At 56.5% G+C, this 27,182-nt stretch overlaps 1 protein-coding gene across 3 annotated transcripts; it reads right to left on the bottom strand.

Moving 5' to 3' along the window:
- Positions 1 to 62: 62 nt before the first annotated feature.
- On the bottom strand, positions 63 to 26,934 carry RFLNA (refilin A). Of its 3 annotated transcripts, none has more exons than XM_009426549.5 (4): positions 26,847 to 26,934; positions 26,505 to 26,628; positions 4,141 to 4,250; positions 63 to 1,891 (listed from the first exon to the last, which is right to left on the bottom strand). In XM_009426549.5, exons 2-4 carry the CDS (start codon positions 26,580 to 26,582, stop codon positions 1,558 to 1,560), a joined length of 522 nt encoding a protein of 173 aa, XP_009424824.1. In that variant the 5' UTR covers positions 26,583 to 26,628; positions 26,847 to 26,934; the 3' UTR covers positions 63 to 1,557. The 3 variants fall into 3 exon arrangements, with proteins under 3 accessions (XP_009424824.1, XP_009424825.1, XP_001134722.2); XM_009426550.5 differs by having other exon boundaries at positions 26,505 to 26,625; positions 26,847 to 26,923; XM_001134722.8 differs by lacking the exons at positions 26,505 to 26,628; positions 26,847 to 26,934 and adding an exon at positions 20,549 to 21,113.
- Positions 26,935 to 27,182: the final 248 nt, after the last annotated feature.

Genomic DNA, 27,182 nt, shown 5'->3' with positions numbered 1-27,182 from the left:
ATCTTCCCCTTCCCCAACCCCAGCGGGAGCTGAGGGTCTCACAGACAGAAAAGGAAGTCCCGTTGGGTTTGCACAGTTTATTAAGATAATCAATCAATTTCTTAAGTTATTCCTTTGTTAACCAGACAGCATCTCTGGAGAGAAAATGCACTCTCTGTGTAGATACATAAAAATACATCAGTCATTTTGCCCCTCCTGGATGTGAACGGAATCTCCCCTCCTCACCTCCACAGAGGGAGCTCAAGCCCCAGGGAACCTTCCCCTCCCCTTTTATGCGTTACCAGGGGAGTGGCAGGGGCAGCCCCCAACTGCGGGGTGCATTCAGGTCTGAGGGGGGAGGAAGGCTCAGAGGGGCATCTCCCCAGCACCCTGCCACAGTGCTGGCTTCTGGGGTGTTTGTTCAGCGGCCTGCTGGGCTGCCCCAGGCTGGGGGCTCCCCCAGCTCCCCGTGCATCCTGGCTTGTTCCAGGGAGCCCTGAGCCAAGTCTTTGGCTCATGTTCCTCTCACAACATTCCACAGGCAGGGGTGAGCCTGCCGCAGGAAGAAGTAAGGTTCTGTCATTGCGGAATCGATTGCGCACAGGAATGCAGGCTGAGGGCGGCAGCCCGGTCCCCTCAGTGTCTCTTTAAACCGACAGCTGAGCTCCGACTCCCTCGAGTTCAGACCCGGCCTCACACAGGTGGCAGCATTTCCGAGAGCTTCACCGCCTCCACTGGGCACTTGGTTTTGACATCAAGGGTTCTAGTCCTGGAGGTGGTGCGTGGATGGGTGTTAGCTGGGGACGCCCTGCAGGTGAGGCTCCAGAGGCTGAGCACCAACCTTTCCATTTCGACAGGCAGTGCCCCAAATCTTCGACACTGGAGGGCACGGGACACTGGCAAGGCCATGGCTCTAAGTATTTCTAGGCCTTCCCCGCCCCCAATATAACCACCTCCAGCGCTGGCATCAGCATCCGGCCTTTGCTCAACCTCCTGGCTCAACATCCACCAGAGGTGGCTCAGCCACCGCTCCAGACCTCTCGGTGCAACCTGCATGTGTGCGAAAAGGCTGTTTTGGAAACACCCCAGGCCAGCAGCAGGGAAGAGAGGTACCCCTCTTCCCTCACACATGGCCTTGGCCACCAGCCTGGGACACATGGGGTGGCAGGGCTCTGGGGGAGTGGCAGCCGTCCCCACCGGCTGAGGCCGGGATGCTTCTGTCCTCACACTGCTCGGGGCTGTTCTCTGCCTCAAGGGCACGCTATGGACCCATTCTTTTCCCCTGACCCTGGGGGTGGCCACCACCTAACAGTGCATGCCCCTACTGCCTTGCCAGCTTAAGTGCTAAAAAAATAGATGCTTTTACTGAGTCCTTGACACCAAAACAAGGAGACCACCACCTAGCCTGTAGGTCAGGGCAGGCAGCCGGGAGCCGCCTCCTTCCACACGGGTCCTTGGTCTGGCAGCCTCCCTTCCCGCCTCCTGCCCGAGTGCCAGGCCGAGCTCATCGTGTCCATCCTCCCAGCTTCTCCCCAGGGCTCCCGGCTCCTCCAGCACCCTGGGCCGGCCCCAGCCCCGTCAGAGCGTGGCAGGGCCCAGGAGGCCGGGGGCAGGGTCCTGGCAAAGCTGCAGCTGCACGCTGGCGGTGAACCAGCGGCTGGGCCGGCCCAGGCTACAGTGCAGGGTGGTCCGGAAAGTGCTCCTGGCGTGCTTGGGGAAGATGATGGTGGTGCTGCGGAAGCGCAGGGCGCGCGGGCGTGGCTCCAGGGTCAGCTGGCTGCGGTAGTTGCGCCACGTGCAGTTGGGCGCTGCCACGATGGTCTCGCTGTAGGCCGTAACGGTGGGCACGGGCGCATAGAAGACCTTGTCCTGGAAATGCTTCTCCGAGGCGTACTTGACCTCAGAGTTGCAGCTGGAAAGGGCAGGAGGGAAGCGGAGTGAACCCAGGATGGGGGGCAGCCCGATTCCCTGCCCTCAGCATGGACACGAAAGGGCCCTGGGCAGATGCTCTGAAGCCTAACGGGTGTGGGCTGCTCTGAAATGTCAAGGTCAAGAAGGTCAAAGAAGGACTGAGGGACTGTCTTGGCTTCACAGAGACTAAAGAGGCGAGACAGCTAAACGCAATGAAGGACCCCGACTGGATCCTGAACTGGGGAGAAAAGTAAGCCAGGAAAGGACCTTATCGGGACGATGGGTGAAACTGAGCCGTGTCGTGTGGCTTAGTTGCTGGCGTCACCGTGTGCACTTCGCTGACGTTGACAACTATGCTGCTGTCATGGAAGAGGATGTCCCTGTTCTTAAGAGACACACTGAAGTATCTGGGGGCTAAAGGGCAGGATGTCACCAATCTCCTCTCAAATAGGGCAAGATATAAACAACCAGTGAATCTGTTTGAGAGGCACATGCAACCTTTTTTTTTTTTTTTTGAGACGGAGTCTCGCTCTGTCACCCAGGCTGGAGTGCAGTGGCGCGATCTCGGCTCTCTGCAAGCTCCGCCTCCCAGGTTCACGCCATTCTCCTGCCTCAGCCTCCCGAGTAGCTGGGACTACAGGCGCCCACCACCATGCCTGGCTAATTTTTTGTAATTTTTAGTAGAGACGGAGTTTCACCGTGTTAGCCAGGATGGTCTCGATCTCCTGACCTCGTGATCCGCCCGCCTCGGCCTCCCAAAGTGCTGGGATTACAGGCGTGAGCCACCGCGCCCGGCCGCAACCTTTTAAAAAGTTTGAAATTATATCAAAATACGTTTTCCAAGAAGTCCCTTCAACACCCTTGGAGGAATGACCGACTAGTATCCCCCAGTTCCACGTCCAGAGCTTTAGGAAATCAGACTGGAAGCTCTGGGAGGGAGAGAATCCTCCCCATCTCATTCCCTGCTGAACCCCCAGAGGTGATCACAGAAGACTTGTGAAGGGATCAGAGGTCCCGAGGGTCAAGGCATCCATCCTCCACCCTTGCTGGGCTTCTGATGATCTAATTTTGGCTTGCATTTTAAAAACTAGACAATGAAGGCTGTTTGGGGATTGAAAAATAATTTAGAAGTGGACTCGTTTGTCTCCTGGGACCATTGCCTGGCTGGCAGGGGCAGCAGGCAGTGGGTCTCAGAGGCTTGGCTGGCCCCACTCAACAGGGACGAGTGGATGGAGAGAGCCCCATAGATATGTGGGTAACTCACGGATCCCACACTCCACCCTTGGGAAGCCTGAGCCCCAGCAGCTTCAGAGGAGGGCAAATCGATGTGGGATGTTCCCAAGCAGGGGTGCCTTAATTCAATTCGGATGCCACCTAAGATGTCATATGCATGGGAGGGCACCCAATACACTTACAGTGCAGTAGCTCATGGGTGGCCTCAAGAACCTAAGTTACAGTCACAAAGAACATGGAGCAGCTGGACAACTGTCCCCTAATGCTTGGACAACAGGGTGGAAGGCGGTCCTGAGTTGCCTGAATGGTTTGGTTGTGAATACCTAACAATCTGTCAGGGGCTGGGCGTGGTGACTCACACCTGTCATCCCAGCATTGTAGGAGGCTGAGGCAGGAGGATCACTTGAGCCCAGGAGCTGGAGACCAGTCTGGGCAACATAGTGAGACCCCATCTCTACACAAAATACAAAAATTAGCCGGCCATGGGGGCGCACACCTGCAGTCTCAGCTACTCGGGAGGCTGAGGTAGGAGGATTGCTTAAGCCCAGGAGGTTGAGGCTGCAGTGAGCCATGATCCCACCACTGCACTTCAGCCTGGGTGACACAGTGAGATCCTGTCAAAAAAAAAAATCTGGCAGGAGAAGGGAGGTAGAGTTAGGGTGCACGAGTGGTTATGTTCATAATTTTCCATTTTTTCTGAGAGGTTGGATTTAAAATAAAAGCCTTTTGGAGGAGAAGGTAAATGGGGAAATGGGAAACGGCTGAATAGGCCTGGGGTGGGGGCGTGGGGTGGATACAGAGGGTCCCTTGGGGTCAGAGTCTCTTAAACAGTTTTGTCTGTGGCTAAGATACGGCCAAACTCCCCAGGAAGCAGCACCCAGAGGGGCTGCCTGGAGGGTAGAGAGCCTCCTGAGCCCCCAGCTTGGCCTAGTCCCCACCCCCACCCCACAAGAGAGTCAGGACCAGCACCCAACCCCCCGCCCCCTCCTCCCGCGCAGAGCCCAGCGGCCCACTCACCGGATCTCATGCGTGGATTCCGGGTTCACCTTGATGCTCTCCCCAAAGTATACTGGCAGCATCCGGGGCCTCATCTCCAACGCGGGGGGATTTGGGAGTTGGGAGGGGGGCTGTGGGGAGAGCCAGGGACGCGGGGTTATGCAGCCCCTTGTCGCAGTGGCCTCAGCTCCCTGCTGGGCACACAGGACCACCTGACACCCTCTGGCCCTGGCTTGGTCTGGAAGCTGCTTTGTGGGGCCCATCAGGAAGCCCACCCCAGACACCCTCCATGGGATCCAGGCATTCAGGGATCTGCCCAGCTCTCCACCACCAGCCTGTCCTCCAGCTCCCAGTTCTCAACAAGGGGTGTGGTCATGGCCTCTCACGGCAACCTCCAGGCCACACCCACCCCGGAGCCTGGCTCAGAGCCCTGGAGAACTGGGATCCCTCTGTGCTCTTTGCGGGGCTGAAACCACACTCGGCCTGGAGGAAGGGTTCCCAGCCCTTCTTGGTACCACCCAAGGCTCAGGCAACCTCCAGAGGGGTAGAGACCCCACCACACCTGTGTCTGTGGCACACCTGCCAGGGAGGAACACACAGGTGGGAGCTGGCCAGGCCTGTCTAGGGGGCACGGGAAGCTGATCAGAATAGCAGATGTCTGCAGGAGGGCAGGGCGGGCCTACCCAGCATCCACATCTTCTAGAAATGGCACCACATCTCCCTGAGGACAAGGACTGGATTGGACATGGGCGTGTAACCCACACTGGGCCAATGAGAGCCCTACCCAGGTTCTCCTCCAGAGCTGTGGAGACAGCCCCCCCTGTGAGGGCTAAGAATGTAGGGGGGTTGGAAACCAGTGGAAATGGAGCTACGCTCAGGAGAGCAGGAGTCAAAGATGTGAAAGATCAAGTCTTTCCAACATTGTTCAAATGCCTGGATCAAGCCACACCTGAAACTGTCCCTCAGTTGTGAGCACCAGCAAATCCATTTTGAGGCTTCAGACCATTTGAGCTGCCTTTCTGTCACTTGCAGCTGGAAGAATCTTGGCAAGGTGGGGAAAGAGAGTTCTATGGGAACAGAAGCCATCCACAGCCCCTTCAGAAAGAGCCCCATCAGACAGACACAAAGAAAGCACTCTCTGTTCCCCTCCCAAATCCACCCCACAGCTCCTGTGGGAAGTTCTTTCTCTGGTCTGTTTTAAAGTCTGTCCCAAAATTCCACTCCCTGTGGAAGCAAAGACCATCAGGGACATGCCCCTGCCCGGTGCTCCTCACAGGAAGTGGCCTAAGGACCCCCACCCCATCCTGCTCCTCACAGAAAGTGGCATAAGGACCCCTACCCCATCCTGCTCCTCACAGAAAGTGGCCTAAGGACCCCCACCCCATCCTGCTCCTCACAGAAAGTGGCCTAAGGACCCCTACCCCATCCTGCAGTCCACCTCCCCCTCCCCACAGCTCAGCCCATTGCTGGTTCAGCCCCAAACTGATGCTGAAAACAGACCTCTGGCCCCTGCAGCCTCTCCTCATGCCAACATGGTGACACTTCTGCCCTCCCCCTACCCCACTCTTCCCTCCGGAAGTGTTCCCCGCCAGACTCATCCTCACAGGCCTTTCCCCTCTTCCACCAACCCAAGAAAACCCCATCCATCTGTATTCGGGGGTCCTTCAGGGCCAGCCCAGCAAAGTGAGCATCTTGAAGTAGAGATTTCACTCAGGGCAGGGCCAGGAGGCTCTGTTTCTAAAGGCTTTTTGTTTGTTTGTTTGTTTGTTTGTTTGTTTTTTGAGACAGGATCTCTCTCTGTCACCCAGGCTAGAGTACGGTAGTGCAATCATGGCTCACTGCAGCCTCGAACTTCTGGGTTCAAGCAATCCTTCCACCCCAGCCTCCCACATAGCTGGCACTACAGGTGCATGCCACCATGCCCCAGCCAATTTAAAAAACAATTTTTGCAGAGAGAGGATCTCACTATGTTGCCCAGGCTGATCGCAAATTCCTGGGCTCAAGTGATCCTCCTACCCTGGCCTCTCAAAGAGCTGGAACTGCAGGCGTGAGCCACCACGCCTGGCCCCTAAAGCCTTTTAAGGCAGCCCTAGATGTTCTCCTTGAGGTGTGGCTGCAACACTCAAGTCACGGCCAACCCGTTGGGAACACATGGTGAGAGCCAGAAAGAAGCCCTTGCTCTTCGATGCCATTGAGATTGGGGATGTTTGTTACGAGGCATCCCCCTGCCTGACTAGCCTGTGCTGGGATAGCAGGGGGCCTGGCAAGGCCACTCCCTAGGGCCTCTGCTGGAACTACACATGCCCGCACCAAGGGCTCAGGGAGGTGAAGGGCAGGGCTTTAAATAACCCGCCTATTTTTCAGATAGCTTGTTCATCACTGAGGTTATGAATAATAGACCCAGAGTGTATGAATAGCACAGCTTTGGAGAAAGCATGGGTCCAGATGTGAAGAGATGCTCGCGGCCACGGCAGAACGCCTTTCGTTCAGCTCACCCACTGCATGCCACTGTGTGCCAGCACTGCGCTCTGTATTGCTGCCACGGTGGCAAACAGAGGCTCTCCTGGCCTCGTCGGAGCTTGCTGCCTGAATCCCCCACTGCTCTCACCAGTGTCCCACCAGTGGACTAAGATTCCAACTGTCAGGAGGGCTGTGGTCGACAAGGCGATGAGGGCACGAGAAGGGTTTGACCACCAGGTAATCAGGGAGGGCTTCCCTGTGCAGTGCCACTCGGGATGTGATCGGAGGGGTGAAGCAGAGTCCACTGTGGCCCCAGGGCCCACAGGTCCTGGAGTGCCCCCACTGGGCACCAGGACCACACAGCCACAAACAGCACCCAGGACACCTGCACGCCCTCAGCCCTGCCTCCCCCTGGCATGCAGGCCATACCCTGGGACCCTGTTCTAGGGCTTCTAATACAGAGGCCACTAGCCGCACGGGGCTATTCAACTTAAATTCATTACAATTCAGTAGGTTGAAAAACGCCATTCCTCAGTCGCACCCGCCGCGCGCTGGCAGCTGTCACGCTGGCTGGGGTAGATCCAGAACACGCTCACTGTCACAGCAAGCACCCTGCACAGGCCGCCCTAGGGGGACGCAGGCTGTGGGTGAGGTTCCAGCTGGCGGGCCGGCCCCAGCCCCCAAATGACCACGGCATGCTGTGTGCAGAGGCCCTCAAAGAAGAGATCCCAAGACGTCCCCATCAATGGCTCTGCTCCTCCCAGAGCCACTCAGGCTGCTGGCTGGGCAGGTCCCGGGTTTGCCCCTGGCTCTGTCTGCCTGTGTGAAAATGGGGAGAGATGGAGGTACCTGGGGTGGAGGCAGGAACCCAAGGGAGGTCACAGTCTGGTCTGAAACCTGCAGACCCTCTCCCTGGGAGGTGGGGCATGGCCCACTGTGGCCAAGACAAGATGGACCCAGAAGTCCTGGAGAGAAGCAGCGAGGGTCAACGCATGGACACCAAAAACGCGGCCAGAGGTGGCTTTCCAAGGACAAGGGCAGTGTGGGTAGAACAGGGTCCCCCCCAAAGCCCATGTCCACGCAGACCCTGTGGACAGGATCTTATTTGGAATAGAGCCTTTGCAGATGGAATTGAGGCTCCTGAGATGAGGCCATCTCAGAGGAGGGTGGGCCCTAAAGCCAATGACTGGTGTCCCTACAAGAAGCGTGGACACAGGCCAGAGGCAGTGGCTGACGCCTGTAATCCTAGCACTTTGGGAGGCCGAGGTGGGTGGATCACCTGAGGTCAGGAGTTTAAGACTAGCCTGGACAACATGGTGAAATCCTGTCTCTACTAAAAATACAAAAATTAGCCAGGTGTGGTGGTGCACGCCTGTAGTCCCAGCTACTAGGGAGGCTGAGGCAGGAGGATCGCTCAAACCCAGGAGGCAGAGGTTGCAGTGAACCGAGATCGCGCCACTGCACTCCAGCCTGGGCAACAGAGCGGGACTCTGTCTCAAAAAAAAAAAAAAAAGAGCGGACACAGACGCACAGGGACGATGTGAAGGCAGGGATGGCAGGGGCACAACCACAAGCCAAGGAGCACCTGGAGCCACCAGAAGCCGGAGAGGCAGGAAGGAGCCTCCCCTGGAGCCCTCCGAGGCAGTGTGGCCCTGCTCACACCTCGATTGGAACTCTGGCCTCCAGAACTGTGCGAGAATAGAGTTCTATTTTCTCAGGCCACCCAGTTTGTGGCAGTTTTTTTTTTTTACAGCGGCTCTAGGAAGATCACACAAAAAGGCCACATGCTAAAAATCGACAAGACTGAACCCCGGGGCCTGCGCCTCCCAGTCCTCCATGAAGGCACCGGGGCTGGCTGAGACCACCCGTGGGTCCCCAGCCCGGCCTCCTCCCATCTTGATCAGGGACTGGGGATGGGAAATCTTGTGAAACCAGTTTATGAGGGGAGTCCTTCCAGGGGAATGGGAGAGAGGGGCTAAGCAGGTGTCAGCCAGGCAAGGCGGCTGCACAGCTGTGACCAGCCTGGCCCCATCACACCAGGGGCACAGGAGTGTGACTGCCTCAGCACTGGTCCCAGCTGGGAGAGCAGGCTGCTGGCCACTGGCTGCCCCACTCCTGGGGGTGGGAGTCACCTTCTGGGGGAAGAAGCTCCCTTTCCCCAAAAGGACAGCTCTCTAGGAAAGGGGACAGCTGCCAGCAGTGGGCAGCCAGGGTTCACGGCCACTGGGGACTGAGGCAGTGGGGCACCGTGCACAGCGGCCATGACACCTCCCTGACCCCGTCACTGGGACACGGCACTTAGCGGGTTTTGCTTACGCATTTATTTCTAGGTTTGCGGCCCTCTCCCTGCTCTCTGGCCCTACCCAGATCACGATGCCCCCGCGGATGGGGAGGCACGGTCTCCATCCCCTACACCCCAGCGTCTAGTGCATGGTGATGCTCAGTGCTTTGTTCTTGGCTGAAGAGGGGATAGCTGGCTCCCACGGGGGACAGCAGGCGGTGGGGACCCTATTCCTCCAGGCTGGTGCTCATGCCTGGGCCGCAGAGGGCCAAGCCTATAACCATGGTGACCACATGCACACCGGCCTCGGGCAGAGGGAGTGGAGGGTGGACATCGGGCTGGGCGGGAACTGTGAACTCAGAGCCAAGTCCTGCAGGGACCTAGCTTGATATCTCCTACATCTGTCCCCTCCCCACCGCCCCCATACCTGCCTGGACAATGAGGATGCAGAGCTTTTTGCACTCTCACTGTGCCGGGCACCATTCTGGGCACTCGCCACATATCCTACTCATCTGATCCTTATAAAAACCCCAGCACGCAGCTGCTGGCAGCACCCCCATTTTCCAGATGTGGAAACCGAGGCCCAGAGTGGCTAAGTCATTTGCCCAAGGCAACACAGCTGGAAGAGGCAGGTCAGGGCTGGAACGCTGCTGGTGTGGCTCCAGGGCCCGGGCCCTCACCATCGCTCCTCCACTGCCTTTCATGCCCAGGTGCCTGTCTCATTGCTGCCCCTCAGCTCCAGGCTCCCCCGACACAGGCTCAAGGCTTCCCACTCGGGCCTCTGCCTGTTCCTGTCTCGGCCCCTTGTCTGTGACCCGAGGCTGCCTCTGTGTTCCCGCTGTTCCCTGCTGCACTGGCTGCTTCTCGCTTGGGCTGGTGAGAGCCAACTCAGCGTCCGCTCCAAGTCTTAGGGGCATCCTCTGTGGGGACACGGGAGCACCCATCTACTGGCCTTCATCGCGATAACCCTGTGTCTGTCACCCCCAGAGAAGCAGCTCCCTAAGGCTGGAGTCTTTATCACCTCTAAGCCCAGGACCTGGCACCTCTCTGCCCCCGCGCTATGGGGAGGGGAGACCCCACACCTGCAAAGCAGCCCCTGCCCCAACCCAGAGAGCCCTGAGTATGGGCCCATACCTGTCCTCAAGTTTGGCAGCAGTCTGTGGACAAACATCACCAGGAGCCCCATCCCTGCTAGTCACGGTCACCCCAGAACAAGGGCTGAGGACCACAGGGAGAGGATCGAGGACTGAAGAAGCAGGAGATTCCTCAAAGCCCCCAGCAGCTGGCCTCGAGGTGGCCCCATCTCTCCCTGGCATTGACACGGAGTGAGTGGCCCAAAAGAGAGGCAGCTGCTCTCTTCCTGGGTGTGGCATGCTGAACAACAGCCCCCAAAGCTGTCCACACCCTAACCCCCAGGACCTGGGAATATCTGCAAAAGGGACTTTGCAGATGTGATTAAGGATTCTGAGATGGGATATGGTCCTGGGTCATCCAGGTGGGCCTGATGTCATCACAGCATTCCAGGGGGTCAGAGTCAGAGAAAGGCCAGAAGATGCTGCGCTGCTGGCTTTGATGAGGAGGAAGAGGCCGCAAGCCAAGGGGCACGGGCCCCTCTAGGAGCCAGAACAGGCAGAGGAACGGACTCTTTCTGAGCCTCCAGAAGGAACCAGCCCTGCCGACGCTTTGATTCTGGGACTCCTGACCTCCAGAGCTGGAAGATGATAGCAAATTCGTGCCGTTTGAAGCCACTCTGTGTTTGGTAATTGGCTGCAGCAGCCATAAGAGACTGCTAAGCTGTGTGACTTGGGCCAATGACTTCCCGTCTCTGGGCCACAACAGCCTCCACGTCTCTGAAGTGGGCCGTTAGGAGGACCCGCCTCCCAGCTTCGGCGCAGCTGAGTCAGAGCCGGCAGCCACATGGAACAGCGCCCAACCCAGGGGTGGCACTGGGTGCCAGTGGGCCCGCAAGGGGGATCCTCCTTTCCCATGAAGGTCTGGGGTGGAGGTGCCTCCCTGGACAGAGGTATAGCTCACACCCTTCTAACCTAAAACAACACTTCTCCTTACTTTCAGAAGCAAGCAAGCATCATTTCAGAACAGTCACTTCACAAAAACAAGGCAGTGACAAGACAGGCCCATCCTCATCTTCTATGGCTCACCGTTCAGTCAACACTGACCCCAGCTGCAAGACTCTATATGATTCCATGTTTCTAGAAATAATACACACTCCCCAAAAGACGTTATCTGAAGCTCGGCATTTTCCCAAGTGCGTGCAGGTGTTTGTTTGCTGAGCACCTACTGTGTGCTGGGCCCGGTGGGAGTGAGATGAGGCACAGGAACCCCCAGGGCCCTTCTCCCGCAAGAGGGGGTGACGTGTAGCCACAGGGGAGGTGAGAGGACGACTCCGGTGTGGAAGGGGACATAAACATGGGCACTAAGGTTTGGGGAGGTGTTTCTTCTGTCCAGACAAGTGGAAGGGCTGGAGGGAGAGAGAGGCAGCCTGCTGCTGCCGTTACCCACCCACGCGCTGCCAGGAAAGGCTAACTCCTCACCCATCGAGCAGGGAGGGCTTATTTCAGAGGCAAAGCCTTTGGGCTGTGGCAGAGCCCCCGCCCCAGCATCTCTCTTGGGTCAACCCGGAATGAAGACACTGCCAAACCCTCCGGATACCGCCACACCTGGAATGTGGGCGCCGACAAAGGCAGCCCCTTTCCGCCCGGTCCCGCTCCCCACCTGGCTGCCAGCAGCAGACAAGGCCTAATTCACAGGCTGGCCCGGGAAGCCAGAGCTCCGGGCACCATTTGCCAAAGGGTCCCGCTGAAAAAACACCTAAAGTCCACCCAAGCTGGAAGCGCTGGGCAGGAGACACCAGAAGCCGTGAAAGCCCAGACCGATATAGGCTGGCGTCCAGTGGGCCTGGGCAGTGAGACGGCTCGGGAAGTCCCCGCCAAGGCCCAGGACACTCCCGCGGAGCTGCAGGGCTGGACACCAAGGGAAGATGGTGGCAGCCACCAGTTCATCCTGAGGCTCGCAGCTTCGTCTTTCTGGCTGCAGGGCTATTCGAACATCGAAATGGTTGTGGCGCCGCGCGGACTCCAGCCAGCCTGGGGAGTGGGCAAGGGAAGTGCCTCTCGCGGCCAAGAAGGCAGGCTGCGGCCCTGAAGTCCGACTTTCCAGCCACGCGGGAGCGAGATACTGCCGAAGACTGGGTCACACACAGTCCCACGGGGGCTGGCAAGGCAGGGGAGGGCCAGGGAAGGGGTCGGGCACACGCACACGGGGACCTGTCATTGCTCACCTGCCCTGGCCATGCGGCCACCTTGGGCACAGGAAGCCCCCAGACAGGCCCGCTCCCCACCCCCACCCCCAGCCGGTCTGTCAGGCTGCAGCGCCCTCCCACAGGCCCGGGCTCCTGTTCTGGTCTAGACAGAATCCGGTGAGATGCCCTTGGCTGCCCTTGGCTGCCCTCGGTTTGCTCATCTGTGAAACGAGGCTGTGCCATCGGCAAGGCCCACATCCTGGGGCTGGGGGACCATCAGGGATGCCCAAGACACAGGCTGGTGGTTTCCTGGGGGGCTCAGCATCCGCCCGGAAGCTCTGGGATGTTAGGACAGGGGAGAACAAGTGCTTCTCAGGCACACAGGAGGGTCACCCAGATGCCATGCTTCCCTCCCAGCTTAGGAAAACAGGGATGGCCCAGGCCCAGGTTCCCAGCTCCTTCCAGGGTCTGGGGCAAGCCTGCTGGGGCCTGGGGAGGCTGGGCTTACTCCCAGGCTTCTGGGCAGCAGGACAGTGTGGGGGGCAGGACGGGCCCTGGAGGGTGTTGGGTCCTGTGGACACTCGCCAAGGGCCCATCAGGCCCCACCCGCTTCACCCAGGAGCCTTCCCCGGGAGCCGCTGGGGCGGGGATGAACACTCGCTGGCTGGAAGTCAAAGTACACAGGGGCTCTTCGGAGCTCCCACCTTCCTGGCTGCTGCACAGGCCATAGCCCACAGGCCAGCGAGGAAAGATAGCCGCTCTGTTGTCGAGAGCTCAGTGCCTCACAGTGACAGCCTGCCAGACCTGGAGTCTAGGCCCGGCTGGGCAGGGACTCACAGGGAGGCACAGCCTGAGTGACACGGGGCCATCCACAGATACTATGGCCCAGTTCGCTGAACCATGAGCTTTCACCCAGGAGCCAACTAGCGGCCCATCAGTGCAGGAGTGGGAGACAGGAGGAGGTACCCAGAGCCCCCCCTCCCCCGTTGCTGCTCCTGGAGACAGCAGGACAGCCAGGGAGCCCCACACGGGCCGCGGGAGAGGCGTCCTTATGAAAGCCACATGGAGCCTTGCAACAGCTATCCCTGACCTCGGCCCCTGACCTCAGCCCCTGACCTCAGCCCCTGACCTCGGCCCCTGACCTCAGCCCCTGTCCTCGGCCCTCTGACCTCGGCCCCCTGACCTCGGCCCCTGACCTCCCTGGCGGTGAGAACCCCTGCTGCTGTCAGAACTTGATCGTCTGGGATATACACTGGGAATCTGAGACCAAAGCGCACGGGCTGGGCTAAGGTTAATCTTGACCATCACCCATGAGGAAGATGAACCAAGGAGGGGCATTTAAGCACCAAGAATTCCCACCCTTCTGATGACAGCCTTGGCTATTGGCGAATCCTGGGGCAGGGGTGGGTCTTTCTCGATCTCCCCCAACGTGGCACTACGGGGCACCTGAATGTGATTATCGAAAGGACACAGTCTGCTTAGGGGGGATCCCAGGAGACCCCGAGTGGATCAGGCCATGTGGAGAGCCATGAACTATCAAGGGCCCAGCAAGGAACCCACGAGCGCAGGATCTGACACCCAAGGCAGAGAAACGGTGAACAAACTCGAACGTCGCAGCTCGGAGGCAGTGCTCCGGCTGGGCTCCCTCCTGAGATGGGCAGGCCTGGTGCACCCAAGTCAGCAAGATGGGTGTGGCCTGCCTTGTGTCCCCCACAAAGATAAGTTCAAGTCCTAAACCCTGGTACCTGCAACTGTCACCTTATTTGGAAAGAGGGTCTTTGCACATGTGATCAAGTTAAGATGAGGTCAGATTAGATTAGGGTGGACCCTGATCCAAGGACTGGTGTCTTTCTAAGAAGAGGGAAATCTGGACATGGGGACACACACAGAGACAAGAAGGCCACATAAAGACAGAGGCAGAGACTGGCGTGATGCGGCCAGCAGCTAGGAGAGGCAGGTGGGACGGACCCCCTTACAGCCTCCAGAGGAGCGTGCCCCCGCCGTCAGCTTGATTTCAGACTTCTTGGCCTCTGGAACTGTGAGAGGATGAATTTCTTCTGTGTTAAGCCACCCAGTCTGTGGCACTTTGTCACGGCAGCTCTGGGAAGTGAGTGCAGGGACCCACAGCTCTGCCAGCCAGTAACAGAGTGGGGGCCGTCAACCTAGGGCACAAGAATCACTTTGCGCAGGCTGCGGGGCTTGGGGCAGGGTCTCCCACTTCCCCCCAGACACTCAGAACACTGTCCTTTCTCAACCACTCACAACGGCCAGGCAGCCTCCCAGATAGGGGACACCCGTCTCTGTACACAAAAAAACGGCGAACCCAGACCCTGCCCTTATAAAGGCCGGATTTGCTGCAAGGTGGACAAATATCCCCTCTGGATTCCTGTGCATCCTAACATACAGATGGCACACCAGGAGTGTCCACAGTCCATGTACCGTGCCCCGCAGGGAGGCCGAGCACTGGAGGGCAGACAGGACAGGCCACACCTGCCCCCAGGAAAGCTGTCCCCGGGGAAGCTGCCCCCAGTCTGTCTGGCAGCATTTTCCCCATGCAGGTGGCTCCCTTGTTTCCAGAGCACCTGGAAGGCCGTGAGCCTATTTGTCTTCTTTTCACACTAAAGCTGCAGATATAGCTGAGTTTCTCAGCTGGGTAAGCCTGCCCCGGAGACCAGGGCTGTCAGACACTTTGCTGAATTTCCATTGGAGGCCAGTTCACCCGGGATCGAGCAGACGCGGCTGGAAGGAGGCGCCAGGGCTTCTGGCTTTCCCTCCTCTCCCTCCTCACAGCCTCCCTTTCTGCAAACAGGCTCCTCCCTCCCACCTTGTCCTGACATACCTGGCTGTCTTCCACTTAGCTTGCTCAGACACCTTCACAGGAACACACCTGTGAGCCTGCCAGGGGGCCATGGGGACCGATCCCTGTTTTCCTGAGTCCATCTGTTCAGCCATCTGTTCATCCATTCATCCCCCATCCATCCATCTATCCATCCATCAATCTATCCATCCATCCTTCCATCCATCCATCCATCTATCCATCCATCAATCCATCCATCCATCCATCCTTCCATCCATCCATCCTTCCATCCATCCATCCATCCACCCTTCTGCCCATCCATCCATCCTTCTATTTGCCCATCTATTCATCCATCCATCCATCCATCCACCCATTCTTCTGTCCATCCATCCATCCATCCACCCATTCTTCTGTCCATCCATCCATCCATCCATCCACCCATTCTTCTGTCCATCCATCCATCCATCCATCCACCCATTCTTCTGTCCATCCATCCATCCATCCATCCACCCATTCTTCTGTCCATCCATCCATCCATCCATCCATCTATCCATCCATCAATCCATCCATCCTTCCATCCATCCTTCCATCCATCCATTCATCCATCCATCCTTCTGCCCATCCATCCATCCTTCTACCTATTTGCCCATCGATCCATCCATCCATCCATCCACCCTTCTGCCCATCCATACATCCTTCTATCTATTTGCCCATCGATCCATCCATCCATTCATCCATCCACCCACTCTTCTGTCCATCCATCCATCCATCCATCTATCCATCCATCCATCCATCCTTCCCAACCCCAGCACTACCTCCCTAGCTCCCTTCCCTCTCCTCTCTCATACTCAGTTTCACCATCACAGACAAGAAGCAGAAATGAGAAAATCCAAGAGTCCCAAGGGTCCCAGCCAAGGTCCAAAGGGATGGCTGAGACCTCAGGCGGCCTCCAAGAGCTGGGCCCCCAGGGGAGTTCTTAGGGATGGCTTCTCTTGCAATGTGGGTCCAGGGATCCAGCACGTCTTCCTTAGGGAAGCTCTCACGTACACTCTTCAGAAATCCACCCACTGCATAAACAGACTGAGGGAGGCTGGATGGAGGGAAGGAGCCCTGAAGGTGACAGAGCCCAGGCCACCAGCTGTGGGTGCAGTCCAGGGCCAGAGGCCCCGTCTCTGCATCTGGGAGGCAGCAACAGCTCAGATCTGTCACCACCTGCCATTGCCCCATAACAGGCTGAGTCCTTTGCTTGCCACAGGGGGGCTGTTCATTTGAACATGAACCCCAGAGAACACAATGTAAGATCCCAAATGCCACTTTCAGCCTCCCTGAGTGCAGTAAGATGGCACAGGGCTACTTCTCCGAACTGCCCATATTCACTTAGGGAGATAGGTCTGCCTCAAAGCCATCCTCACTCCTCCACGATGCCAACCCCTAAATGCCCACAGCTCTGCCGGGCAGGGCGGGGAGGAGAAGAAGAGCAATGGGTGTTTGCTCAGTCTGCGGTGACAGTCCAGGCCCTGGGAGCTCAAAGGCAGCAGAGGCAGCATCTGTCCTGCTCAGCTGTGTTACTCACCCACCCCGCTTTAAATATCTGTGAGCTGACAAATGCCCATCAATCAGAGTGGATAAAGAAACTGTGGTATATATATACGCCATGGAATACTACTCAGCCATAAAAAGGAATGAAATCATGGCATTTGCAGCAACCTGGATGGAATTGGAGACCATTATTCTAAGTGAAGTAACTCAGGAATGGAAAACGAAACACTGTATTTCTCATTTATAAGTGGGAGCTCAGCTATGAGGATGCAAAGGCATAAGAATGATACAATGGACTTTGGGGACTCAGGGGAAAGGGTGGGAAGAGGGTGAGGGATAAAAGATGACAAATTGGGTTCAGTGTGTACTGCTTGGGTGGTGGGTGCACCACAATCTCACAAGTCACCACTAAAGAGCTTCCTCATCTCACCAAATACCACCTGTTCCCCCAAAACCTATGGAAAGAAAACATTAAAAAATAAATTGAAAAAAAATTGTGGGCTGAATGCAGCTGACAGACAATCTCCTCTGCCACCAGGCCCAGTGGGCAGGCTCCGCTGTCCTGGGCCATGCAGGAGACAGGTCCCCGCCCGCATGGAGACACGCCCTACACTGATGCAAAATGGCCACCTTCCGCGTCCCGCACGGGCACCTTCCTCACTCAAGTCTCTCATTTGAGTTTCTAATTTGGGGAGTGTGGAATGGAAGCTCATGATGCCTTTTTAAAAATAAAAATAGAACAGTCACAAGTAGTTTTTAAAAGACCAAATGGAATTTTAACTTTTGGCCTCAGCTTCACCTAGAAGTCACTGACCTGGCCTCTCCCAGCCCCTCCGGTGGTCCCTGCCTCTTTGTGGCTCCTCAAGGCATTTGGTTACATGCATAAGTTCTTTAGTGGTGATTTCTGAGATTTTTGTGCACCCATCACCCGAACAGGCCATGCCTAGCTTGCTTGTGCCTCAGGACCTTTGCACATGCCATTGTCTCGGACTGAGCACATCTCAGCCCTAGAACTGTAAAGTTCGTACCCTGAGTGTGTGTGGGTTTCTATTAACCATCACTTCCCTGTCTACCTGCCTAAAGCTCACCTCTCACCCAGCTTCTGGCCTTAAGGACACTTCTCCATCCACCTGCTGCTGCCACACATAGTTCAGCTGGTGGCTGTCTCTCTTCCGCTAGGATGCCAGTTCATGAGGGCAGGGACCGTCAGCATCTTGTTCACTGCTGTGTCCTCCATGGCCCCAAACAGAGCGTGACACACAGTAGGTGCTCAGTAAGTACTGGGGGGACCAATGCCTGATTCCCAGCTCTTCGTCTGGCTTGGGAGTGATCGGGAATGTTCCCACCTTTGCTCCAAGAGTGAGCACAAAAAGCCCATGGTGAGTGGGGAGGGGGTTCATTCATATCCAGCCTGGCCCCCAGGGCCTTTGATATCTTGGGGAGTGATCTTACAGCCAGCCGCTTCCCAGATACCCTGCCTTAATTGGTGGGGGGCGTCCAGGAGGCAAGTCCAGCTTATTCAAACAAAGTTGGGGGGGCCTCTTTAATGAAGTGAAGCGTAGGCAGGTTTAACATGCACGTCCGTCCAGCCTCCTAAAGTAGGTGACAAGGTGGTGAGGACTTCAGTGGCTTAGATTTGAGGGCGGGACTGCAGTCCATCCCAGCAGCTGAGGCATATGCCACCAACTTTTATCAGAAAGGTGGTGTCATTCACTGGATAGTGGAACAAAGACACCCACCCTGCCAAACGCCGTCTGAACCTGAGGCCCACATGGAAACCCGGCACCGCTCACCCCATCCTCTTCCTCGGGTGTTGGAAACCCTCAGTCGCGAGGCGCAGCACAGGTTTCCGCCTCTTTGTCCTGAGACATTATGGGGTGCCGATATTTGCACCTAAAAAGCACTCTCCCTGAGTCGTCAGTGAGCAGGGTGCGGTTAAATACCGCTCAGCAAAGTTTAGCAGGAGTTAACGGGGAGGTGGGGCGCCTTGTGGGGTGGGCGATGGGTGGGTGGGCATGGCCACAGCGGCAAGCCCCAAAGCTGAGAAGAGTGGGCGCCAGGCAATCCTTTCTCCCTTTTATTGAAAGCAGCCCTTCAAACCTGGTAGGTACACAGGCATTTTGTTTTCCAATAAAAAAAAATCACAGGTAGTTAATTAGCTGCACAGTGAAAAGGGGGATAATATGAGGTTGAAGGGCAGACTCTGCAGTCAGACTCTCTGGGTCTAGCCCAGCACAGCCGCTTCCTGGCTGGGCAACTTTGGGCAGGTTGCTAACCTCCTCTGTGCCTTGGCTTCCGCCTCTGGAAAATGGGGCTAATTGGTGTGTAGGCTTCATGGGAATATAGTGAAAATTAAATGAATTGGCGTAAAGAAAGAGCTTAGGACAGTTATCCTGGCACACGGTATGAGCTATCTAAATGCCAAGTATCATAACCCATGAGGAAACAGCCCCAGGCTTTGCTTTTAAGCCAAATTAGAAGATCAGGGCAACACAGTTTCATACCTGGCATCTAGTGAGCAGGAAGGGGAAAAAATAAAGTCAAGTAGAAGAGCCAAGACAAGTAAGCCAGCCATGCTATTCTTGCGGCAGCCACGGGCTGGCCCGGATGGCAGAGAACGCTTCCAGAAAACCCTCTGTAAGGAGGCTTCTGGGTCATGGAAGGAACCAAGGAGAAGGCGGATTCCCGGTCGTTTTTCTCCAAGCCCCACTGTGCAAGGCACCACGGGGATTCAGTCCCAAAGTGTGCAGCTCAAATGGGCAACAGTGCCAAGTCCCAGAGGCTCTGGCAGGAAAGCTGGCCCCCTTTAGACAGCAAGATCAGGTTCACTGCAAACAGCCCTGGTCACCTCTATCAACTCCTGGAAGTCCTCACTGCCCCTTCCACCCGCCAGGCTCCCATAAAGAGACCAAAGTTCAAATTTGCTGCATGATTTGGTCTAAGATAGTGACTCCCAGACTTGGCTGAACAGTACAATCACCCAGGGAGACTGAAACCCTCCTGATGCCGAGCTGCACCCCCTATCAATTCAGTGAGACTATCTGGGCGGTGAGTGTGGGTGGGTTTTAAAGATTCTCCAAGTGATTCCAATGGGCGACCAAGTTTGGGACCCACCAGGCTAAGAAACAAGCAAGGCACGAATGAAGGTCATGTCCTGAGGCTTGAGGCCGGGGAGCCGCTCCTTTCCGCTGTGGGGAGGAGGATTTTCAGCGGCAGGGAGGCCTTTTTTGCCCTGTGAGTGCCAGGCAAGAATCCCCGGGGCCCCAGGAAAGGGGAGTGGAGCCAGCACACACGCCCCAGCAGTAGAGCTGTTAAGGTGGGCAGGGCGCAGCCAGAGAGCGGGCAGGGATGGGCAATCACTCATTTCAACTTGTCATTTCCTCAAGCTGCAAAGGCGCCCGCTCGGCCCATATGCTTCCCCGCCTGCCGGGGGGTGCCCAGTCTCAGGCAAGGCGCCAAACTGGGTCCCCACCGGAGTCCACCCCCAGGCTGGACTTAGTCTGGCAGGAGACAAACTCCTGAGTTTCCTGACCCGAGGTTCCAGCCTCCCCCTCCCGCCTAAGCTCCACGTCAACATGCCTTAACATCCCGGGAAGGAAGGAATCCTGTCTGGGTTTGGTTATTTAAAAAAAAGAAAGAGAGAAAGAAAGAAAGAAAAGGCTTTCACGTTGGCAGCGCCCGGACAGTAAACAGGGCACCCAGAGCAGCAGAGGGGCCGGGTCCAGATGTCTGCAACATGCTGGGCCTCTGGGCGCAAGCCCACCTAGCCAACAGCCAACTTCTTTGGGAATTTCGGACCGTCCTTTACCCCGCCCCATGAGCCCCCCATTATTACTGACAATAGGAAGAATCACTCTAGAGGGAGGCCCACCGCCAGGGAGCCGTCTCCAGGTCCGGGGTCAGCCTGGATCACCTCCCCCTACACACCCTGGTCCCCACCTGAGAAGCGTGGCTGTCACTGGCCACCTTCGTGGTTGCGGGGCAGGTAGAGGAGGAGGCCCGTCCTGCTTCTGCAGTAGCGCGCGTCTCTGGGGGCAGCCCTCACCCACCCGCCCACGCGGTCCCCCGTTTGGGAGAGAGAGCGCCTCCTTACCGCTCTGGCCTCGCTGGGTCCCGGGGGCTCCGAGGAGGCGCCGGCGCCCCCCGCGCGCGCGTCGAGGATGCCGGGCGCCAGGGAGTAGAAGGGCGGGCTGGGGCTGGGGCTGGGGGGCAGCCCGGAGTCGGGGCTGTCCAGCAAGCCCTCCCGGCCCTGCTCCTTCAGGCTGTCCTCCATGCCCTGCAGATGCAGGTGGCCCACCATGTCTGGGGGGCGCGGGGCGCGGGCCCCCCGCTCCTCCGGGGGCTTCTCCACCGCGCTCCGGGGCCCGGGGCAGGCGGTGGCGGGGCGAGAGCTGCGCGCCCGGGGACCTGCGGGCACCGCGAGAGGCGGCGATCAGGCCCGGCGCCCCCCGCGCCCCGGATCCCCGCGGGTCTGCAGCCTGCTCGCCGCCGTGGGCCGCGCTCCTGCCAGCGCCGCCGCCCTCCGCCCTCCGCCCTCCGCCCTCCGCCCTCCGCCCTCCGCGGCTCCCGCCCGCCGGGCCCGGCCTCGCCTCCGCGCTGCGCTGCGATCCCGCAGGCCGGCCCAGCCCCGAGGCGCACGTCGCCGCCCGGCCCTCTCCGCACCTCCCCGGCCCGCGCCTCCTTTTCTAGGCGCCTCCTCCTCCCCCTTCCTCTCCCCGCCCCGGCCTGCGCGGTGGGCAACAGCCCCGGCCCGGCGCCTCCGCCGAGGCCCTCCCGCTCCCGGGCACTGCGCGCCCAGCCAGCAGCTGGAGTCCCACGAGGCGCGTGTGTCCCCCACTCCCGGAACAAGCACCACACTGGCGCACCGAGGGTGCCTTGTGGGGTCCCCAAGTCATCCCAAGAAATACGAGTAATCATCATCATCCTATTTCGTGGTGCTCTTGGAGGTTTTCTCCATCTCATTTGAAGTCCCAATAAAAGCAGCTTGAGAAACTTTATTTTAGAGTTTTCTTTTTCTCTGTAACTTACAATCGATGGGGAGGAGGGCCACCACCGCCCTAGTACTGGCGTCTCGGTTACCCGCACACCCAGGGCCAGCTCTTTGGGCCTTGAGGGTGGAAAGCATTGGGTGGAACCTGTGGGTGGGGGGCGGCGGGGGCGATGAGCAGCACTTCCGGGAATCCCCCGGCATCTGGCTGTTCCTGCATTTTTTCCAGGCAGGTCCTCGCTCATCAACAAGGGTCCTGCCCGTCTTTCCCTTCTTTTCCTTCCTCCCAAGAGAGAAGAACACGTGTTTCCCTTCCTTACTGTTTTCTTATCAGATGCCTGGCAAAGGATGTCTGCATTTCCAGCGCCCAGCCACACAGACGCCCCCCACCCCACTCCTGAGGATCCATCCTTCCATTCTGCAAGCGGGGCAGCTGGGGGTGTCCACGGACTGCTTTGAAAAGCAGGAATGTAGGAGAGGCTAATAGGGCGAAGAGAGCAGAGGTAGACTCCAGGAGGGGTGAAAGTGTGCCCAGACACACTCACTTCCATTCAGCTTACAGCAGAAAGCCCAAGATCAGGGGCGGGAAGCCGGGTGTCAGAATCCGCTCTTTGGACACCCCCAAACTGAGGGCAGCACTTTGAAGATGTTCTCAGGCTCCCATTCTGCACCCAGCCTTGGCCGGACCTCAGAACGGGCAGGCGTAAGACAGCAGGCCCCTGCCCTGTGGAGGGCCCAGTCTGATGAGGGAGCCTGTCAATGCACCAGGAAGCTGAGGCTGTGAGTCTAAGGGAAGGAACTTAATGAGGTGCTGCAACCAAGAATAGTCAAAGGGACAACTTAAGGCTTTGGAGTGTTCAGGGAAGGCTTCTTGGAGGAGGTGATTTTCAAAGATAAGATCTGAATAGCCAAGCAGTGAGAATTAGCGCACCATGTGGAGGGAACAGCAGGGCGCAGGCCCTGCAGCAGCAGGAGTAAGGTGCATGCCGGACACTGACAGAGGATGGGGCCACTTCCTGAGAGCCCACAGGGTGACAGGCATGCACCTGTCACCAGGTGAATTTACAGCCCATTTCCATGTCGCCCAGGAAAGAACGCTGGAAGTCTGCTGCCCAAACAGACCAAACTAACCAGAGGTTTGAATATTTGGAACATTCTGGGAAAAAAACAATAGGACTACGGATTCCATTTGCTTCAATTCTTAGGCAAGACAGGCCTTCTTCAGCCCTTGGGCCACTTGACCAGAATGACTGGCTGAACTACTGTCACTGACTAGGACGAAAGTGGTGGGGGGAGGGGGCATTCTTTCTGGAACACAGATACATGGAAATTCACATTTCCCAAATGCTCACCCACCCAGACCCAGTAGTCTTCTGCTTCCCTGGAGAAAGTCTTCGGCAAGAACTAATTTCTTCTTATCTCAGGGACTAATGACCCCTTGGCCACAATAGCTACCAAGGGCAGGGCAGGATGCGGGCAAGGTAGAGTTTCAGAATTGCAGGGTTCCTCTGTCTTTATTTAAAATGTTGATATTTTGAGGCCTGGTGTGGTGGCTAATGCCTGTAATCCCAGCACGTTGGGAAGCTGAGGCGGGTGGATCCCCTGAGGTCAGGAGTTTAAGACCAGCCTGGCCAACATGGTGAAATTCTGTCTCTACTAAAAATAACGAAAAATTAGCTGGGCATGGTGGCGGGCGCCTGTAATCCCAACTACTCAGGAGGCTGAGGCAGGAGAATTGCTTGAACTCAGGAGGTGGAGGTTGCAGTGAGCTGAGGTCATGCCATTGCACTCCAGCCTGGGCAACAGAGCAAGACTCTGTCTCAAAATAAAATAAAATGTTGATGTTTTGTTCATCTTGAACTGTTTGTGTCCATTTTGACTTTTAAAACATTGCAGCGAAATACCATTTGTGGTGATTTCTGTGTTTGGGCGATGTCCTGAAAGTCCCTTGCCCCACTCTACTAATCCTGGCCCCCTTGTGCCATTCATCTTGATCTAGAAGCCCGCTTATCAAGAGTGCCTTCATGACTATGCCCACCTGGGTTCTGGAAGTTTCCCCTGAAACAGGCTGCCCTGTGTGGATAACCGTCGGAGATGTGTGCACACCAGACAGCAGGCAGAACATGAGTGCACTACAAATGTCAGACCCCCAGAGAGCAGCCCACACTGATGGCCCCAGTGACCGTGACCTCTGACCTATTCGGATCCGCTGCTGCGGGCTGGGGACCGCCCCTCAACTGAAAGCCGGTACTGTGGAAGCTTCTATTTCTCACAGCACCAGATGGTCTGCAAATGTCAAAGAGGGGAGGAAAGGACGAAATTTCCATAAATTCATCTGAGCCAGGGGCTAGCCAGTGGGCAGGGCAGGAGGCTCTTGTGGCCAGTCTCAGAGGGAAAAGGGACTTGAAATGTGAGGCCTGAGGAGCAGAAAAGGGGGTCTTTCAAGATCGGGGTGTCTGCTCCAGGCCCAGCGCTGTAGGAAGGGCAGAGGGAAGAAGGTACTAGGTCTACGGAGGCCCTCATGCTGTGCTAAGGGATTGGGGCTTTATCTGCCAGGGATGGGAGAATCTGCAGAGGTTTTGAAGCAGGTAAAGAATGATCTGATCCAAATCGCTTCCAAAGTTCCTCACATATACACACATATGCACAGAAACAAAGTTGGATGAAAGAAAGGAGAGTTTGGAGGCAGAGAAAAATTGAGCAGAGAAAGTAGATATTTAATAGAAAAGAGGTATTGGGGTATCCCTGACAAGCGGTCGTAAAGAGCGGGTCCCGTGTTGGAGAGAAGGGGAGAAGGCTGTGTGCATATGTGTGCACCACACACCCCTGGGAAGGAAGACCTTCCTCCACAAGCTTCTGAAGTCACTGGCTTTTCAGAGCACATGTTGGGGAAGAAAGAAAAGTGACCTGGGGTAACCCCAAGCCCCAGCCCAGGGCTCCCCAAGCACTCCCCATATCAGGGGGATTTTCCCAGAATGCTTTGTGTGGGGGAAGCTCAACTCTGCGAGGAAGGCCAGAGGGAAGGGTGTTGAGGAAAAATAAAGGCTTTTTCACGGAGAGCCATTTGCCACTTGTTCCAAGCAGCATTGAAGGAAGGCTCCTAGAAGTAGGGCTGCGCATTCCTGGGCAGCTTACAGAGCTCTGCACACGCACCATCGTGCACTTGAACCCTGGCTGCATATTATTTCCATTTTAAAATAAAGCAGGCCAGGAACGGTGGCTCATGCCTGTAATCCCAGCACTTTGGGAGGCCAAGGTGCGTGGATCAACTGAGGTCAGGAGTTTGAGACCAGCCTGACCAACATGGTGAAACCCCGTCTCTACTAAAAATACTTAAAAATTAGCCAGATGTGGTGGTGCACACCTGTAATCCCAGCTACACAGGAGGCTGAGGCAGGAGAATCCCTTGAACCTGGGAGGCAGAGGCTGCAGTGAGCCAAGATCATGCCACTGCACTCCAACTTGGGCAATAGAGTGAGACTCCAACTCAAAAAAATAAATTAATAAAATAAAAGATAAATCATAAATAAATAAAGCAGATGGAGCCATGGAGACTCAGAGAGGTTAAGTGACTGCCTGAGGTCGCACAGCCTATCCTAAGTAGAAAGCCATACTGGAGGCTGCTAGGGTGGATGTGGGGGAAGGCTGTCAGTGGGTCCCAGTGGACCGTGACATGGAGGCAGGAGGACTGAGGTCATCATGCCTGACAACCGCAAGGCTTTTCTGTGACCTGCAGAGAGAGCCCTGAAACAAGGCCATCTGAGCGCATTGGAGGCCGCTCGCCTTCCAAGGAGACTTTCAGACAAGGAAGGGGTCTTCTTGCCATGTGCACGCTCGGCTGCCTGGGTTTGAACCCTGGCCCTACCATGTCCCGGCTGTGTGATCTTGGCAATTGGCCTGCCCTTTCTGTGCCTCAGTGTCCCCATCCATAAAGCAGGGATGATAATAAAGGTAGTGAATGAAGATTAAATATAAACATATTAAGGGTATGCTTCCAGGCGCGCCAGGCACAAGCTGAGCCCTCGGCATGGCGCCAGGGAAATTTTCGCAGGCTCAGCTGGGCCCTGCTCTCATCACCACACCCCATGCCTCTTTGTGTGAAATCACCAAGATAATCAATACATTTAGATACACACACACACTTATGCATGCACATAAACACATATGCACATACACACACACAAGCACACATATGCACACACATATACATGTACACACATAAACATGTATATACACATAAACACAAATATACACACATACACACAGATGCATACACAATACACATGTGTACACACAAGCACACGTATACACACAAATACATAAATATATACACATACACATGTATGCACATACACACATGCACATACACATACACATGTAAACACATATGCACACATACACATAAACACACAAATACACATACACATATGCACACACATATGCAAATGCACATACATGGACACACAAATATACACACTAACACATGCACATACATACATATACACACATGTACCCACACACATACACACATGTCTACACATCTACACACATACACACACACATATGCATATACACTTTTGAGAAGAAGAAAAGACGAGAGAACTGCGGTGTCAGCGAAATCTTTGTCTTTCCTAGGGAGAGCCCCGGGCTCTTGCCTATTTTTAGGGAATGCAGAAGTAACACTGAACATCCCTGAGGGTTTGAAAGTAGCCACAGAAGAAGTTGAAGTGGAGGCGTTCAAAGGGGCGGCGAGAACAGAGGCAAGAAGAGCGGCTTCTTGATCACACGCTCCTTACAGGCCCTGTCTGAGCTGTCCAGCCGGGCATGTGGTCAAATGTTTCAGAGTGAAGGTCCCGGTGACTGTACGACCGTGAGACCTGGGACTCTGCATCCTCAGCAGGCCAGGTCCTAGTGCCTGGCCCAGGGATGCCTCCTTGCCCCGGGGAGTCGCATGTTCCCGGGAGGCCTGTCTCACCCGAGGGACTTTTCCGCAGTGCCCTTGCTCAGTCCCCAGCTGTACCACAGACGTCCACGCCTGGACAGAGCTCCAGCAGTGACTCACCTCTTCATTTTCAGCCCGTGTCCTCTCGGAGCCTGCAGCCCGCCTTTGCTGGGCAGCTGTCTGGGGGTCAGGGCCCATGCCCTGGGTGTCCACTCATAAAACCAGCTCTTGACCACCTGCCCTACTAAGACAGGGAAGTGGGGACAAAATGAATTCAAAGTGCCTTTGACCTGGGCATACGTTCTGCTGCCATTTGTATGTGCGTGTCCAGGACAGCCTCCAGATTCCCAGTGCTTTCAGTGAGTAATGAAAGCTGTTCTAAGGGTCTGCCGCCCAGCGTCCTGGCTTGGCTTTCCCGCAGCCCCTCCCGTTCCCACTCCACAATGGGGCTGCTGGACTCACCTCACAGCTCCGGGCAAAGACGCCTACGGCTGAGAGGCTTCTTCCTGGCTGGAAACTCGCCGCTTCACACCTTCCGGCTGTAAGGAGCTTTTAGCTGAAAAGGCCTTTTCTGCCAGCTTCTCCCAAGCTTGAGTAAACAAAAAACCTATTTATGTCTTCAGAGCACTTAATTAAGCCAGGGCAGGGATAAAATCAGAGACTGAGTGTAGTGAAAACACACTCCGTAAAGTCAGGAGAAGGTCGCTCCCGGCCAGGCTTGGCCAAGAGCCAGCTGTGTGTTCTTGGGGGAAGCTGGGTCCCCCTGAATTTTTGCAAGAATAATGTAATGAAAACCCA

Source organism: Pan troglodytes, chromosome 10 (assembly GCF_028858775.2).
Source record: "Pan troglodytes isolate AG18354 chromosome 10, NHGRI_mPanTro3-v2.0_pri, whole genome shotgun sequence".
Lineage (NCBI taxonomy): Eukaryota > Metazoa > Chordata > Mammalia > Primates > Hominidae > Pan > Pan troglodytes.
The sequence above is the reverse complement of the archived record's forward strand: the minus strand, read 5'-3'. Positions and strand labels throughout refer to the sequence as shown.